This window comes from Ailuropoda melanoleuca, chromosome 6, assembly GCF_002007445.2.
Source record: "Ailuropoda melanoleuca isolate Jingjing chromosome 6, ASM200744v2, whole genome shotgun sequence".
Lineage (NCBI taxonomy): Eukaryota > Metazoa > Chordata > Mammalia > Carnivora > Ursidae > Ailuropoda > Ailuropoda melanoleuca.
The window spans coordinates 19,038,241-19,057,110 of record NC_048223.1 but is presented as its reverse complement, the minus strand read 5'-3'; the positions used below and the strand labels follow the sequence as shown (position 1 = coordinate 19,057,110).

The window sequence follows — 18,870 nt, the reverse complement described above, 5'->3', positions numbered from 1 at the left end:
AAAAATAAAAGCCCAATTTTTTTAAGAGGGAGAGAGAGCACGAGCAGGGGGGAGGGGGAGAAGAGGGAGAGACAAAGAGAGAATCCTAAGCAGACTCCATGCTGAGTGCAGAGCCCTATGCAGGGCTCTATCTCACAACCCTGAGATCATGACCTGAGGCCAAAATCAAGAGTCAGATGCTTAACTGACTGAGCCACCCAGGTGCCCCAAAGCCCAATTTTTTAAATGGTCATTTAACAAAGGAGAACATCCAAACGGCTAAGAAAACATATGAAAAGGTGTTCAATATCATTAGTTATCAGGCAACCTAAAAGCCACAATAAGGTACCATTACATAACCATACCAAGTGTTAGTAAGCATTTAGAGCAACTAGAACCTGGTGGGCGTGTAAATTGGTTTAACTAATTAGAAAAATCACATGATAATACCTACTAAAGCTAAACATGTACATATCCGTCATAGCAATTCTACTTTTAATATTATTTTTAATACATAAAAAAACATTTATGGGAATACATATAAACCAGAGAAAGCCCTGAACAGATTTCTTTCAACAAACCATCAAAAACCCCAGAGAGAAACACATCCTTAAAACCGGCATTACATCAGGAATTCTATTAGTTCTGATATGAAACATCCGAATAATTCTTTTGGTACTTAATATGGACTATTAGCATGGATTGGTAGAAATAAAAATCTAAGTTATTCGCTGTATTTCCTTCAATAATAAACATTAAACCATATTAACTATTTGAAAAATTACATCTACTATGCCCACAGGATATCAGAGCTCAGAAGGAAGATGAAAAATAAAAGGTAGCAGGAAACCATATGGACAGAGTCATACGGCTTGTGATTCTAATGGTAGCTGCAAATGAGGTCACTTATCCCTCTGTGGCCACACTCATTGGTCAAGAGCGACAGAGGCTTCATCAGCAATGCTCACAAAAACAGCCTACCCCTTCCTGGGCATTTTCAATTTAGAGAGCAGACACCTGCTGCCCATCAGTCTCTCACAAGACAGGACTCGTGTCAACCTACACTACATTACTTTATTTGCTCCTAATCGTTACTATTTATAGTCTTCAGAGTATACCCATGTGCAAGTATAGCGCGTGTACACATGCAGCTATATATAGAAAAAACAATTTCTCAAAAATAGCTGTTTGGAAGACCATATCTTGTTCTATTAATACTCACATGCTGCAGTATTACGTAACAAATTTTTTCCAATTCTGTTATGCTGATATGCAAATAAATGAACTCAACCATAGCCAGGAGCTAAATGTACTAACCAGTATGGCCTTGTGTATCGCTAACTACAAAAGAATTTTACATGATCTCTTTCTGTTCTAAAAATCCCATGAATCTACATTATTAATTACTTTTAAATCCAGCTGCTTGGTTTCTGGGATATTAATAACTGCAAATCAGTATATTCAGCATGCTCCATGAAAATACCTGAATACCAATTACCTAGTAATGTGTTGTAAGTATTAAAAAATTCTATAATTTCATAACTATTTGATAATTCCAAAACAATAACAGGGATAGATACTATCAGCAGCAGCTCACCTAAAAACAGATTGTTACTGATTACTATCTGCTTTACCTACTGGTAACCTAAAAAGTGAGTAACTATAAATCAACATTTTGTTAAAAAAAGAAACAAAAATGGAAAATGACCTCCCTCCTAAGAAGTTTTCAAATCCATCAAAGGAAAGCAGAGAGGAAAAGGACAAAATCCTAGTTTTGTGGATCAGACGGAAACCTATGGCACGCTGGAGAGGACGATCGCTATGGCTTTTTGTTGATTAGCTACATGTTGGCTTCATCCCAAGATTCAGCCACAGAAGGCCAAAATTTCCTAAAATTCGGTCATCTATTTTAGGACTGGTAGAAACTGCTATGATCAAGGAGTCAGAACGCCTTAGGTAAGTAGGAGAAAAAAGGAAAAAGCCAAGGATACATTTCAGAAGATGAAATAGGAAGTGGGTGACGAGCAGTTCAAAGTGTGGGCTTTCAAGTCAATCAAACCTGGTCTCGTGTGGGCTTTGCCTCTTATAAGTTCTGTGACCTTGCCTGGAAATTCCCAAACCTTGAAGAATGAGTTTCCTTGTCAGCTAAAAAGGAATGATAATGTCTCCTTGCGGGCTGTGGGGAGACTTGCATGAAATGATGCATACAAAACATTTCTTAGTATCTCTTCTACACCAATCCTTGAGTTGCCAGAAAAGGTAGAATTTCTAACACTATGACAAAATATGCTGAGGGATTAGAGATCTTACATCTTCAATTCTATTAGTACTCTATATTCTTTTATGTATTTTCTTTTTTTTTTAAGATTTTCTTTATTTATTTGAGAGACAGAGAGAGCATAAGCAGGGGGAGCGGCAGAGGGAGAGGGAGAAGCAGACTCCCTGCTGAGCACAGAGCCCAACATGATGCTCCATGCCAGGACTCTGAAACCATGACCTGAGCCGAAGGCAGTCCACTGAACCACTCAGGCGCCCCTGTAGTTTCTTTTTTGTTATTAATTCTGCAGCATTCCCAATTAATATCTTTTGACAATCCAATAATAATGGCAATAAAAAGGAATTAAATTTCTTAAAAATAAACTAAAAGTAAGCAGAAACTACAGGTATCACTTAAAGATATCAAATACCAGAAAAGAGATTCAATGCTTTAACAAACAGTAAGATCTTTTGCCATGCTTTTTAAACTTTGATAGCATAAATCAAAAGAAATTTTGAAAGGTCTGCTCTTATTTCAGGGGCATAAAAGGGACAGATTTATATTATATTAACATCTTGCAGAACAATTCTTGAACCAACCAAATTCCTGGATCTAAATTCAATGAAGGTTATTTCCTTCCATTTGATTGTTTCTAAAACTATATATGTGAAATAAATTTCTTCTTTGAAGTACACAGCCCACTGAGTTTTATATTCCAATCAAAACCAACTGGAGTTGGAGGACGTCCAAAATGGCAGCACAGGAAGATTCTGAACTCACCTCCTCCCACAGCCACACCAAATCTACAGCGACATATGGAGTAAGTACTGCTGAAAAAGAACTAAAAACTAGTTGAACAACCCCCTCCACAACAAGGGATAAAAGGGCCACATCAAGATGGGTAAAAGATGCAGAGAGACAGGGTCTTGCCAAAAACTCCACCCCAGCGCAGCAACCCACACTAGAGAGGGATTTCACAGGTCCAGAGCTTCTCCCTGAGGAGTGAGAGTATTGTTCCCCACATAAGGCACACCAAACCCTGGGACCTGCACTGGAAAGATGAGGCCCCCAAAATGTCCGACTCTGAAAATAAACAAGGCTTATGTCCAGGGGACCTAGAGGTCTACGGGAATCTGAACTACACCTCTTGAGAGACGTGTGTGGACTCGCTCATCCTAGGATGAGCACAAAGGCAGCAATTTGAAAGGTGACTGGATAATATATGGAGACTGATTTGCTATTCATAAAACATCTGCCAGAGGGACAGGGACCAGGTGGGGTTCTTTGGGGACAGGGGCACTGGTGAGCATCATTTTTGTACTCTCCCTCCAGCTCACTTGCTCAGGTGGGTGCACATGCTTACAGCCTTGCTAAAGCTGCAGTATGCCCCATCCCTATGCTCTTCTCCAAAATCTCTAAAGCTACGGGCATGCCGTGCCCCCAGTGCTTTTCCCCAGCATCGCTAATGCCACAGACAGGCTGTACCTTCAGCACTCTCCCACAACCTGTGAAAGAGTTCAAAGTAATGGTCATAAAAATGCTCACCAAACTCAAGAGAAGAATGAATAAACACAGTGAGAACTGCCACAAAGAAATAGAAAATATATGAAAGTACCAAACAGAAGTCACAGAGCTGAAGAATGCAATAACGGAACTGAAAAATATACCAGATGGGTTTAACAGCAGACTAGATGAAGCGGATCAGCAACCTGGAAAACAGGGCCATGGAACTCACCAAAACAAAGCTTCAAAAAAGAAAAAAAAAAAAGAATTCTAAAAAGTGAAGATAGGGGCACCTGGGTGGTTCAGTGGGTTAAGCATCTGACTCTTGATTTCAGCTCAGGTCATGATCTCAGGATCGTGAGATCAAGCCCTGCATGGGGCTCTGTGCTCAACAGGGATTCTGCTTGAGAATCTCTCTCCCTCTATCCCTCCCCTGACTTGTGCACTCTCTCTAAATAAACAAATAAATAAAATCTTAAAAATAAATAAATAAATAAAAAGTGAAGACAGCTCAAAGGATCCATGGAACAACATCAAGCAGAACAACATTCATATTACAGGGGTCACAGGAGAAGGGACAGAAAAAGCGGTGGAAACTTATTTGAAAAAATTAAGGTTGGAAACTTCCGTAACCTGGGAAAGGAAACAGACATCCAGGTTCAGGAAGCACAGAGAGTTCCAAAAAAGATGAGCCCAAAGACATCCATACCAAGAAACATAACTAAAATGTCAAAAGTGAAAGATAAAGAGAGAAGCTTAAAAGCAGCAAGAGAAAAACAACTTTTAATACAACGTAATCTCCATAAGACTATCCACTGATTTTTCAACAGAAACTTTTCAGGCCAGAAGGGAGTAACACCATGTATTCAAAATGCTAAAAGGAAAAAAATTTCAACTAGGAATACCCTTACCCAGCAAGATTAACATTCAGAATTAAAGGGGATGATAAAGAGTTTCCCAGACAAGCAAAAACTAAAGGAGTTCATCACCACTAAACTGGCCTTACAAGAAATGTTAAAGGGACTTCTTTAGCATGAAGAGAAAAGCCAACAACTAATAACACGAAAACATAAAAGTAAAAATCTCAGAGGTAAAGATAAATATACAGTAAAAGTAGTGGATTAACCATTTAATAAAACTAGTATGAAGGTTAAAAGACAAAAGTAGAAAAATTAACTATAATTAAAGGATACACAAAATTTAAAAATTTAAAATATGATATCAAAAACTTAAAATGTGGGAAGTAGGAATAAAAATATAGAGTTTAGAATGTGTTAAAATTTAAGTTACAATCAACTTGCTTGCTTTATAGGTTGCTTTATAGGTTATTACAAGTGAACCCCACAGTCATCAGAAAGCAAAAACCTATAGTAGATATATAAAAGATAATGAGAAACAATCTAAACAAAACTAAGGAAAGACATCAAATCACAAAGGAAGAGAGAAAAAGAAGAAACAGAAAGGATCTATGAAAACAGCCAGAAAACAATTAACAAAGTGGCTATAATTAAATACCTATCAATAATTATTTCAAATGTAACTGGACCAAATTCTCCTATCAAAAGGCAGAGTGGCTGAATGAATTTTTTTAAAAAAGAAGATTCAGCCATATGTTGCCTACAAAAGACTCACTTCAGATCTAAAAACACACACACTAAAAGTAAAGAGATGGAAAAAGATATTCCATGCAAATGGAAACAGAAAGCTGGTGCAGCTACACTTATATCAGACAAAATAGACTTTAAAACAAAGAGTATCACAGAAGACAAAATAAAGGGCAGTACATAATGATAAAGGTATCAATCCAACAAAAAGGATGTAACATTTGTAAATATTGATGTACCCAAAATAGGAGCACCTAAATACGTAAAGCAAATATTAACAGACCTAAGGGGAGAAATTGACAGCAATACAATAATAGTAGGGGACTTTAATAACCACTTACATCAATGGATAGATCAGACAGAAAATCAATAAGGAGATACTGACCTTAAATAACACTTTAGACCAGATGGACAACAGATATATTTGACATGATAGACCAGATGGATATAGAGATATATTAATTGGTATATATAAAACATTCCATCCAAAAGCAGCAGGATACACATTCTTCTCAAATTTATATGTTACATTCTCCAGGATAGATCATGTGTTAGGCCACAAAACATCACAGTAAATTTAAGAAGACTGAAATCATATCAAGCTTCTGCTCTGACCACAATGGTATGAAACTAGAAATCAATTACAAGAAAAAAACTGGAAAAACCACAAACATGTGGAGATTAAACAACATGCTATTGAACAACCAATGGGTCAATGAAGACATCAAAGGGGAAATCAAAACATACCTTAAAACAAATGAAAATGGAAATACAATAGTCCAAAATCTACAGGATGCAACAAAAAAAACAGTTCTAAGAGGGAAGTCCATAGCGATATAAGCCTACCTCAAGAAATACAAAAAATCTCAAATAAATAATCCAACTTTACACCTAAAGGAATTAGAAAAAGAAGAAAACAAAGCCCAGAGTTAGCAGAAAGAAGGAAATAATGAAGATCAGAGCAAAAATAAATGAAATAGAACAAAAATTAGAAATGATCAATGAAACTAAGAGGTGGTTCTTTAAAAAGATAACAAAATTGACAATCCTTTAACTAGTCTCACAAAGAAAAAAAGAGAAGACACAAATAAATCAGAAACGAAAAAGTTACAATGAATACCACAGAAATACAAAGCATAAGAGACTACCATGAATAATTACACACCAAAAAGTCATTGACTGTTGACAACCTAGAAGAAATGGATAAATTCGTAGAAACATTCAATCTTTCAAGACTGAATCATGAAAAAATAGAAAATCTGAACAGACCAATAACCAGTAAGGAGATTGAATCAAAACTCAAAAACAGAAGTCCAGGACCAGATGGCTTTACTGATGAATTCTACCAAATATTCAATTAAGATTCAATAACTATCCTTCTCAACTCTTCCAAAACACTGAAGAGAAGGGAATGCTTCCAAACTCATTTTACGAGGACAGCATTACCCTGATACCAAAACCTAACAAGAACACCATAAGAAAATTACAGGCCAATATCCCTGATGAACATAGATGCAAAACTGCTCAACAAAATATTAGCAAACCAAAATCGAGAACACATTAAAAGGATCATACACCATGACCAAATGGGATTTATTCTAGGGATGCAAGGATAATTCAATATCCACAAATCAATCAACAAGATACTCCACATTTAGGGGCGCCTGGGTGGCACGGCAGTTAAGCGTCTGCCTTTGGCTCAGGGCGTGATCCCGGCATTGTGGGATCGAGCCCCACACATCAGGCTCCTCCGCTAGGAGCCTGCTTCTTCCTTTCCCACTCCCCCTGCTTGTGTTCCCTCTCTCGCTGGCTGTCTCTCTCTGTCAAATAAATAAATAAAATCTTAAAAAAAAAAAAAAAAAGATACTCCACTTTTAAAACATGAAGGAGAAAAATTATATGGTCATCTTAATAAATGCAGAAAAAGGATTTGACAAAATTCAATATCCATTTATGAAAAAAACTCTCAACAATGTTGGTATAGATGGCATGTACCTCAACATAATAAAGGCCATATATGACAAACCCACAGCTAACCTCATACTCAACAGTGAAAAGCTGAAAGTTTCTCTACTAAGATCAGGAACAAGACAAGGATGCCCTTGTCTTGCCACTTTTATTCAACACGGTATTAAAAATTCTAGCCAGAGCAATTAGACAAAAAAAAGAAATAAAGAGCATTCAAATTAAAAAGGAAGAAGTAAAACTGTCACCATTTGCAGATAACATGACCCTAAAGATTTCAATGAAAAACTGTTAGAATAAATTAATTCAGTAAAGTTGCAGGATACAAAATCAATATACAGAAATCTGTTACATTTCTATACACTAATAATGAACTATCAGAAGGAGTTTTTTTAGATCCCATTTACAATTGCATCAAAAAGAATAAAATACCTAAAAATAAATTTAATCAAGGTGGTGAAAATTCTGTACACTGAAAACTATAAGGCCCTGAAGAAAGAAATGAAAAAGACACAAATAAATGGAAAAATATTCCAGGCTCATGGACTGGAAGAATTAATATTATTAAAATGTCCATACTACCCAAAGCATTCTACAGATTCAATGTTATCCCTATCAGAATTCCAACGGCATTTTTCACAGAACTAGAACAAATAATTCTAAAATTTGTATGGAACCACAAAAGACCCCAAATGGCCAAGGCAATCTTGAGAAAGAACAAAGCCAGAGGTATCATACTCTGATTTCAAACTATACTACAAAGCTATAATAATCAAAACAGTATGGTATTGGCACAAAAACGGACACACAGATCAAAGGAACGGAATAGAGAGCCCCAAAGAAAAGCCACACATATATGGTCAATTAACACATAAAAAAGGAGCCAAGAACATATAATGGGGAAAGGACAGCCTTTTCAATAAATAGTGCTGGGAAAACTGGACAGTCACATGCAAAAGAATGAAACTAGACCACTATCTTAGACCATACATAAAAATTAATCCAAAAGGGACTAAAGACTTGAATGTAAGATCTAAAACCATGAAACTCCTAGAAGAAAACATAGGCAATAAACTCTTTGACATTGGTCTTGGCATTAAATTGTTTTTATCTGACTCTAAAAGCAAAGGCAACAAAAACAAAAGTGGGCCTATATCAAACTCAAACACTTGTACACAGCCAAGAAAACTACCAACAAAATGAAAAGGCAAACTAGTAAATAGTAGAAAGTATTTCCAAATGATAGATCTGATAAGGGATTAACATCCAAAATACATTTTTTAAAAAAACCTCATATAATCAATAGTAAAAAAAAAAAAAATCCAAATAAAAAATAGGCCTAAGATATAAATAGACAATTTTTCCAAAGGAGACATACATACAGGTAGCCAACAGACACATGAAAGGATGGTAAATATAATTATCAGGGAAATGCAAATCAAAACCACAATGAGATATCACCTCATACTTGTTAGAATGGTTATTATCAAAAAGATAAGAAATAACAGGTCTTATAGAGGATGTGGAGAAAAGGGAACCCTTGCACACCATTGGTGGGAATACAAATTGGTGCAGCCACTATGGAAAATACGGAGGCTCCTCAAAAAATTAAAAACACAACTACCATATGATCCAGCAATTCCACTTCTGGGCACTTATTCAAAGAAAACAAAAATACTACCTTGAAATATATAGGTACCCCTATGTTCATTGCAGCATTATTTACAATAGCTAAGATATGGAAACAACCTCAGTGTCCACTGATGGATGAATGGATAAAGAAGACATGGGTTATACAATGGAACACTATGCAGCCATAAAAAGAATGAAATCTTGCCATTTGTGACAACATGGATGGACCTTGAGTTATGTTTAGTTATTATGCTAAGGGAAATAAGTCAGACAGAGAAAGGCAAAACCTATCATATGATTTCACTTATACATGGAATTCAAAAAGCAAAGGAACAAACATTATAAAACAAAGCTTGTAGATATGGAGAACAGATTGGTGGTTATCAAAAGGGAACAGTCTTGGGGGTGGACGCGATGGGGAAGGGGACCCACTATATGGTGATGGCAACTAGACTTATTGTGAAGATCACTTTGTAATTATACAAACATCAAATTACTATGATGTACACCTGACACTAATAAAATGTTTATATCAATTTTACCTCAATTTAAAAAAATAGTTGAAGTTTAAATAATATCTTGTTTGAAACCCTAAGGTACAACATCCATGCCTATTTATTCATCCATTCACACATTTATTCAACAAGTATATACCTAAAAACATGCTTTTCACAAGACATTAAACTAGGTGTCTTCGTAAACTCAAGGTGAATAAGATGAAGTTACCTAAGAGGCAGAAGGAAACCCGGCTGTATAGAGATACAGACAAGGTGGTGGCTGGAAGACAGAGAAAAGAACAATTCACTCTAAGAAGTGATTACCTGCGGAAGCCCTTGAAGATAGCACCGAGGAGGAAAGCACCCAGGCTGAGAAAAGAGAGGTGTCTATGTAAAGGCAGGGAGAGCAGGTGCATGGGGCTCCAGCACAGCAGATCAGCACGGTGACCACATTATTTATCATCCAAACCAGGATGCCTTTGAGAGTGAAAGGAGGCACTACTAATAATTTTGTCAGGACAAAAGGTGTAAACCTGGACTGTCCTGGGCAGATCAAGACATACGGGTGCTCGGCTCAATGAAACCGATGTTCAGGACCCTCTGATCACTTAGCGGGAGCGACTGACGCATGCGCACTGTTGTACTGAGGAATCATTTAGAAAGGCACCAAAACAAATCTTTTTTGAAACCATCTTTAGAATATGTCTGAGAAATCTCTCTGGGTACATTCTGCATATTTCAAAAGACAAAACTTCCAAAATGGGCATGGCAGATCTCCAACTCAAATGGAGCTAAGTGAGTTTGCTCCTCTCAGGGTGAACTCTAAGAGAAACTAAATCAGAAAAACAAACATACTAGGTAGTGCTTATTGAGTGCCTCTTAGGCACCATGCACTTCTCTGAATATTTCATGCACACATCATCTCATTTAATCTTCACCACAATGATATGGGGGGAGGGTGTTATTCTTTCCATTTTAGAGACTATGTAACTCGACACACAGACTTAAATATCTTCCCCAAGGCCACACAGAAAGGAAGAGGGGGAGCTAGAATCTGATCCAAGCACTTAACTCCACACCCTCTATTTTTCTCAACACTATTCTGCCTCCTGAATAATCCAGACATGCAACATGTGGCCTGAGTGCAGCCCAAGACCCCAGAGTGCACCCCAAAACCCCGGAGTCCAGCCCAGCTGAAAGTATTAGCTAGAACATATTTTACCTAAGTACCCCTGCCAAGTGACCAAGCACTGGTGGCCAGCAGTGCCTAGCCACCTACCCTCCTCTACTACTTGGAACTAGGCAGGTGCCAAGTGTCCTGCCAGCAGCCTGGACCGTTCACATAATTGTCATGAAAGCTCAGTGTGATTAATTACATACTTTGAGCGCTCTAAAGCTATGCAATTATTCTGACACAAGGAAAATAAGTACTACTGAAACTTCCCCGGTGGTTCTGACTTGACTCACTACTGATACTCTTATGCCAAGCACAACCCTCTTGATCTACCACTATTACCAGTAGAAAAAAGCCAGTCAGGCAGCTTGCAAACGCACAGTGTCTGGCAAACTGGTAAAAAAAAAAAAAAAAAAATGGAAATATCCCTTGCACTACAGAATCCCATTAATATAAAATAAAAATAATACAATATAAAATAAAAAAATATAAACTAAAAAAGCTAAACTAATCTAGAGGGCTGGTAGATGACTAATGACAGCCAAAACTCAGTATTAATAAGAAATAGAGCATCTATTCTTTTTTTTTTTTTTTTTTTTTAAGTAGCTGGGCGTGGAGCCCAATCTGCTCACAACTCTGAGATCAAGAGCTGAGATCAAGAGCTGGACACTTCACCGACTGAGCCACCCAAGCCCCCAAAGCATCTATTCTTGAACATATACGTATAGAATAAGGTCTGGAGAGAAGATATGAATGTTCATACTTCATTTATGTCTGCATTTTAGGTTGTAAATAACACTGCCCTATTTTGTTGAATAATGAGGAATGGGTAACTAAAGTATTTTAAAAAAGGAAAAAAGAAGAACAGTCTAGTTTAGCACCCTTTGCAGAGCACACAGAACTATAAAAGGAACTGAAAAGATTCTGGGAGAGAGCATTCTAAGAAAATAACTTGAGTGACCAAGATCATCAATTAAAAAAAATAAACAATTTCCTGTCAGTTGTCTATTTGGATTTGGTGAAAAAAACAACAGAGATCAAACAACTGTTTTGAGGAGAGGCTGGAAAACAAGAAGGGGGGCAAGTAATTTTTAGGGTATGAAAATTAATACCCCCTGATTACTCCTGAAAACTGAACTCTGAATTGTGACAAAAGCTCTTTGAGTAGGCTGAGACAAGCAACCACGCCCCGGCCTTTCAAAAGTTATCTTATGTGGCCTAAAATGCATTAGGACAAAGTGAAGTGGAGAGTTACCGATGGGCATTAGAGTTTTCTGACCTAAATGATCCAGACTGCCTATCTATCCGGACAAACTCACTTTGTGAACCAGTTACTGTTTGTTTAATATTTGTGATATGCCCACAAGTTTGCTGGGCATGTGCTTGTCACCCCTTCTCCGCCATTTGAAAAAAAAAAAAAAATCTAAAGCCAAATGCAGATATTATATTAAGATCCATTTCAAGAAATGGTTATTGAGTGCCTGTGATCCATGCAGAACTGATAAATATAGCCCNGCCTGTGATCCATGCAGAACTGATAAATATAGCCCAGCTTTTGCCCTCCAGGAGTCTAATTTATTTAAACCATAAGCCAATATAATGTCCATATGTACTTTTTATTATTTTGTTTAAATATAATTTAATTTTGTTTAAATGTATAATAGATGCAAACGTCTGCTTCTTCCCACCTTGGGACACTCAGCATCGAGACATAAGGACATACCTTGATACAAAGGCAGTAAAAGTGCTTCCCCTACACACCCTGATACTGTGATAGTAACAATTACGGTGTTAAGAAAAGTAAGGGCTGTTACCTTGGGCAAGATCAAGCCACTGTCCCAATGAAGCTGGAGGCTCCGATCAAGCAGCCGTAACAAGTAACCACAGCTGCCTGGCTCTACGAGCTCTCGACTTCTGCCTCAGAGTCTCTTGGTTCCCTCCAGTATCCCCTAAGTTTAAAGGGAAAAATTAAATCTGGCAATCCAAGCCACCAAGGCTACCTTAATGATAGAGAAAATTTAAAACTGCCAGAGTAATCTGGGGGGCAGTGGAGTGCCGCCATACCAAAATGGGGTACAAAAGCCAGTTCTGGCCCCTTCGGAGAGTGGTTCACCTCTCTGTGGCAGGACCAAGTCACAGGATTATGTTAAGCACTCGTCATGTGTTTTGCGCATCGTGTTTAATAAATAGGGCCTATTGCTATTACTTTTAGCTACCAAAATAATGCAATGGCTATAGTTCCTACTTACTAAAAAAGTACCCAAGATCAATGACTGCCACAGGGGGACTGGGAGAATTTTTTGAGAGTGATGACAGACTGTTCTAATATTTTGACTGTAATAGTGGTTACATGAATGTGGGTGTTTGTCAAGTCTCCTAGAACTGGACACCAACAAGAGCAAATTTTACTTTATGCAAATTATATCACCTTTTTAAAAGTACCGATAATACTCAGTTTTAATTAAAATAAACCACTTTAACTAATGGGCATTTTAACTTCATTTATTTCTAAAATTAAAAGGAAATCTAAGGCTTAAAATGCTACTTCACATTTTTAGACCAAGTCTTTGACTTAAAGGCTTGAGCTATTTGTAAAAAATGGATGTCGCCTAAACAATTAAGCAAATTGACTGTTTCCAAAGAAAGCGTGGATTATACCAAATGGTGTGATGAAATGAAATATGGAAAGAGAAAATGAAAGTGATGTTTTCGTTTACTAGATTACTTAAGATGACAAACACAATGGCTCCTTCCCTCAAAATTTGGTAGTGGGCCTTTGTAAATAATCTAAAAAGTGTAGCATGATTTCCAATAAGCTAAGGAAAAGCAGAGAAGGCTGGTGATGAATTCCATGATTTATTTATCTTCTCGATGTATTTGTAAAAGATTCTATAGGGCTGCTCACTCTGATTTTTTCATCAACACTGTTACCATAACCAAGGAGCTCTTTTTTGTACAGATCTGTACATCTATTTTGGCAGAAAATGTAGTTTTACAACAACTTCTTACTCAACACCATATTTACAAAACAGATGGAGTTCCAAAGAAATCATTTTAAATGAGAAATATAATTCTGGTCAGCCCACAGTGTATTTCTGCATATGTCCTGCATCTCAGCAATAATCCCCTTTCTGTGCCCACTGCTCATCATATATGGGCTGTTATTTCTCCCTCTCACTTGGGGATCCCCACCTAAGAGGAATGTCAAGATGGTAATGAAAATGGAAGCTAGGAAACAGGCATAGCTCACAAGCCCAACATTTCAACCAAAGCAACCCCATCAATACTGGTTAGCAACTCCCTGCCATGCCCTCATGCCCCCAATTATCACCTTGCTTACCCATCTATTCCCACCTCTATCTTTCCATCACCTGACTGAATTCATCCCTTATATTCAAAAAGAACATAAGGAAACCTGGGAAAGATGTCACTGGTGCTTTTTTACGTGAGCTTCTGTTAAGTTTTTTTTTTTTTTTTAACAAAAGTGAAATAATTTCTGCCATTCATGTGACAAAAATGTCTGTGCCCTATTCATTGCTTTATGAAATTTGACGTTAAAGATTTCTTTATTCTATCAGAATATTGTCTTCATACTGTTATGTCTGTAGAAAATACCACGCTGAGTTTCTAAAATCTTGATCCTACCAATTCAAGGGGAAATACACCAAGTTAGTTACCTATTCAAATATAGCATACCCCTTTCTATAACCCAGGCTTGATCAACTTTCAACACTATTTCCATAGTTTCAAAGGGTGTTTAAGAAAATGCACATTGGCACAAGGAAAGAAAAAGGAGTAAATCAAGTCATCTTGGGACGTATAAGAAAATGAACAAGATATAAGACTAGGGTAAGTACCAAACCACCAATTTTAGAAATTAACAGAACTTAGAGAAAACATGTACTTCCTTATCATGCCTCCATTCATTCAGGAAGCAATCTATTGAGTCCTACTATGTTCCTGGCAATGTGTATCCAGGGATACAACTCTGAACAAGAAACCACGTGCCTTCATTAGAAAAAAGAAAAATGACAAAGATATCTTTCAAAGTTTCAAACTTCAAAAACTAGTGATTGCTGAATAATTAATGATTTCCCTATGTGCTTCTAGAATCTTCAATGAAGAAATGATATCTACCAACAAAGTCTCAACTCCACATATCAGAAATTTTGGCAAATCATCCTTCTTCCCATTCTGAACATAAAACTAAAACAGCTGTTTTAATTAAATAAGTTACACTGTGGATCCCGCTATGGACACCAATAAAGCTTGATTAAAACAAAACAAAACAGGCCCTCCATAAAATTGGGGAATAAAATTAAAATTAGGTAGGCTGGTATCTTCTCTGGAATTTTCACCTCAAATGTCATTAACACCACAATGCGATATCACTACAAGTATTTGATAGCCAATAAAAACAGACATGACACATAACCCTGCTAACAGGATTGATTATCACGCATAGTTGAAAGCAACTTCCATGGAAACATAAGCTACAGAGTAAAAGAAAATATAAAGTCACCTTTTAAAAGCCAGGTATGCAGCAAAAATAGGTTACTTTCCTTAAACTCTCAACGCCTACTGCAGGTAGTTAATACACTTGATCTTTAAGCCCTTCACTTGTGCCCTTGCCCAGACATAAACTGTACAAACAGATGACAAAGCGAAAAGCAGTTTCACAACTGCCTGTTACAGAGAGTAGGAAGGTGGTATATTTCACTAGATTACTGCAGAAGCTGATAACACCATGAGACGCTACGGAGTACTTAGAAGACTTCTTAAGGTCCAATTAAATTTAAAATACCACCAGTGCCAACTCTCTTTACTGTGGCGTGTTTTGCCCTCTCTCCCATGGGTTATCAACCACAGGAAGGGTGGGTGCAGCCCTGTCAATGTGCTTTACTGCTCACTATCCTGGTAACCCCTTGATTTTCAGAGACCAATGTTTTCTTATTTGCTCTGAATGTAAGCAGAATGAGCTACTCTTGCCTAAGGCTCTGCTCTACTTAGCTCATCAACTATTTTTTTTCACTTCATGTCACGGGAAATATTTTTACATTGCAGACCAAAATGTAATATTAGAATGAAACCACCACAAACTCAGAGGAGTTCCTAATATTACTTCTTGAGTTTAAAATGCACAAAACAGTTGCTGGCTTTCTTCTGCTAAGTAACACTATGCAAAAAATATCAAAACCAAGCAAACTGCTCAAAAGTACTTCCACAGAACTGGAGGCCTGCCTACTGCAGCAAGGAAAAGATTAAATTGTGCAGAACTGTAATGTCTCAGTGCTTTTGAGCCTAAGAAAGCGGAAATCTTCATTTATGTTCAGAAACTCCATTCCCCTGTGTGACTGAGTGACCGGAGATTTCTGCACCCTACAAGTATAACCATTTGCTAAAGGCAACTAGATACAGATCAGAAGAAGCCTATTAAATAAGCCCTGTTCACCACCTGGGATTTTTAAGAAAATGTTCTCACAAAACCAGTGTCTTTAACATACAATAGACACCTTACAGGGAGTCTGTTACCAGCCAAGGCTACCACAGAAAAGCATGTCCTGCCCAACCACGTACAGGCCATAATGCCAGGCTAGTCCTGCGAGAGATGACAGCCCCAAGTTCGACTGGGGAATGTTTGAGCACAGATCCCCCTGCACATTAGGGATCACCTCTCCATTCTTTCCAAATGCCATTTGCATCCAATGCCTGCTCCAGCAACTCAAGCACCGGTGCTCCAGTGGTTCCCGTTAGCAGGGCACTCCTCTGACAGCCCCCTCCTACCACCACCACTCCCCTCTTGGGAACTGACCCCAGGGGTGGCTGGGGGTGGGCGATGAGCCCCCTTCTCCCACCTACCTTTATGATGCTGCTCCGGCGGGGCAGGCCGCTGGGTTTGCTCTCCCGGGGGAGGGGGCAGGCGGCCGGGCTGGGGGTCGGGGCGAGCGCAGCGCCGCGGGGTCCCCTGGCGGGGCTGGCTCGGGCTTCGTCCCCGGACACGCCGAGGCTGCAATCTCCGTTGGAAACCCCGCCGCTGTCATAGCGCGCCCGCCCGNCCGCTTTTTTTTTTTTTTTTTTTTTTTTTTTTAATTTAGATGTGATGTTTGTTTCGAGCTCGCCTCGCACACGGTTCAAGTCGTGGCGGCAGAATTATCGGAAGATTCCTGCAGGGGAGAGGAGAGAGAGACACAAGTCAGCTCCGGCGGCGGCGGCGGGGCCCGGGCTCCCAGTACCTGGGGAAGGAAAACACGCCCCGGCACACGCGCCGCCGCGGGCGCCAAAAATAACCCGCGCGGGCCGGGCGCCCACCAGGCCACGGGGCACCCACCCCGAGGTAACGCGGCGGCCGCCTCAGGGCCTCGGGGCGCTCTCCCCGGAGACTCAGGGCGCCCCCCCCCCGGCCCCGGCATCGGAGCGCGCATCACGCGGGAACCCGGCGCCCAGCCCCGGGCCGGGGTGCCCACCTCGGGCTCAAGAAGAGAAGTGGAAGACGCCCGTCGCTCTCTGGCCTTGCGGAGGCGCCTCCCGAGGGTCTCGCGGCCCTAGGCGGGCGGGAGGTGAAGCCGGGTCTCTCCGGACCCCAGCTCCCCAGGGGCCGTCGCGTGCCGAGCCCCGCCGCGCCCCCCCGAGTCCCGGCTGAGGCCTGAGGCACGGAGAGGAAGCGCACAGCGGGCAGGGGCCGCCGGGCCGTGAGAGTGGCGGCGCGGGCCGGCGCAGCGCCTGAAGGGGGCAGCCCAGAACCCCCGCCCCCGCCTGCGGCTGTCTCCTCCGGGCTCGGCGTTGCCGGCTGTAGGCCGCGGGGACCGCCCCCGACCCTCCGCGAGCTGCCCGGGCCCCCACCCGAGGTCGCCGCCGTCGTGGCTGCTCCCGCCGAGGCCAGGTCACCGGGCCGCGGGAACCTCGCTGCCAGCGAGCGGACGACAACCGCGGCAGCCGCGGGTCCTGGATACCCCGGTTCCCCTAAAGCTGCGGCAACTGCCAATCACCCGCCCGGCGCCCGAGGGGCAACGACCAAGCAGGCCGCGGGGCCGGGAGCGAAGGTCTGGGGCTCCGGGGCTCGGCCTCTGCGCCTTTCTGCTGCCCCCCGCCCGCGCGCGGGACTCGTTCGCCTCCCACCCAGCTCGGGAAAAGGCCCTCCGGACGTTCCCCTCTGGGCTTCCCCAGTGGGTCAGACCTAGTTCACATACAGAAAGCAATTCCTTTCCCCGGGCTCCTGAACTATGAATTCATTCAACTGGTTGCAAAGATGCTGGAGTGAGGGCGGGGCGGGGTGGGGGGCGAGAGGTGAAGAGTAGCGGACCTCAGCAGAGCCTGTTCTGTGCCCTCCGAGTCGCCCTACAGGGATTTATCACCGTCGTGCCTCCTTCCCAGTGTCCTTCCTGATCCCGCCACCAGGGACGCGGACTCATGTAGCCCGCTGCGGGTCCCCGCCTTAGGTCAGGCTCATCTTTGGGGGCAGGATCCTACTAGGATCACAGCAGCCAGTCCCTCTTCTCTGTGGTCCTTTCCCCTTCTTGCTCTCCCCTAATGTTTCTGGTAGAGTGACCTGCCTAAAAATCAACCCTGATCTTGCCGCTCCCCAGCATAAATATCTCCCCAGGATCTCGCCCAGGCCAGATGGGCTCCGCAGGGTGGTACCCGAGGCCCCACCCAGCCTGGCCCCTCCCATCTTCCCATCCCAGGCGTCCTGGCTCCAGCCTCCAGCGCTTCTCCAGTGGACCCCAGTTCTAGTCCAACTAGTGTGTTTCCTTTTCCGAGAATGCACTTCCCGAAGGGCGCAAAGGATAGTCCCCTGGGGGGGGGGGTGAACTTAAAGACTTTGCTTTCATTAGCAAGATGTTGTAGCAAACTGCCAAGTAGCCTCTGAGGAAACAGGGCTTTACATATATATACATACCCGCCCTTGCCTCTGAAGCAACTTCAAATACCTTCATGTTATTCTTGGGGGCGTTTTAATTCTTCTAATCTTCTGGATTCATGTTTCTGTAACCCATCAGAAAAGCTTTTATTCATCTCTAGCCAATCTGGGCCTACGCACTAACAGAAATATTTTCACATCGATGGACCACAATGTTTTAATATTTTATTCAGTCCCGTCCTTTTATTTTCCTAGTTTTGGTTCAAAAAAAATTTTTTTGAAAAAAAAATTTGCAAGGAAAGGAAATATTATTCAAATAATTCAAATCAGTTTCTTCATCTGCTTTATATAGAATTTATAGTCATAGTAGCCAGTGAACGAATATGCTGAGGGGGAGGAAA

At 40.8% G+C, this 18,870-nt stretch overlaps 2 protein-coding genes across 3 annotated transcripts in view; both read right to left on the bottom strand.

The window, feature by feature from the left end:
• PLCL2 (phospholipase C like 2) overlaps positions 1 to 16,676 on the bottom strand; it is a 182,533-nt gene extending 165,857 nt beyond the window's left edge. For both annotated transcript variants that reach the window (XR_004626010.1, XM_002915361.4), the window contains exon 1: positions 16,471 to 16,676. The gene's annotated coding sequence lies outside the window, so the exon portion shown is untranslated. The remainder of the gene's footprint in view (positions 1 to 16,470) is intronic.
• LOC105235905 (translation initiation factor IF-2-like) lies at positions 16,665 to 18,545 on the bottom strand. The gene is made up of 3 exons (XM_034661825.1): positions 18,509 to 18,545; positions 17,076 to 17,553; positions 16,665 to 16,775 (listed from the first exon to the last, which is right to left on the bottom strand). Exons 1-3 carry the CDS (start codon positions 18,543 to 18,545, stop codon positions 16,703 to 16,705), a joined length of 588 nt encoding a protein of 195 aa, XP_034517716.1. The 3' UTR covers positions 16,665 to 16,702.
• Positions 18,546 to 18,870: the final 325 nt, after the last annotated feature.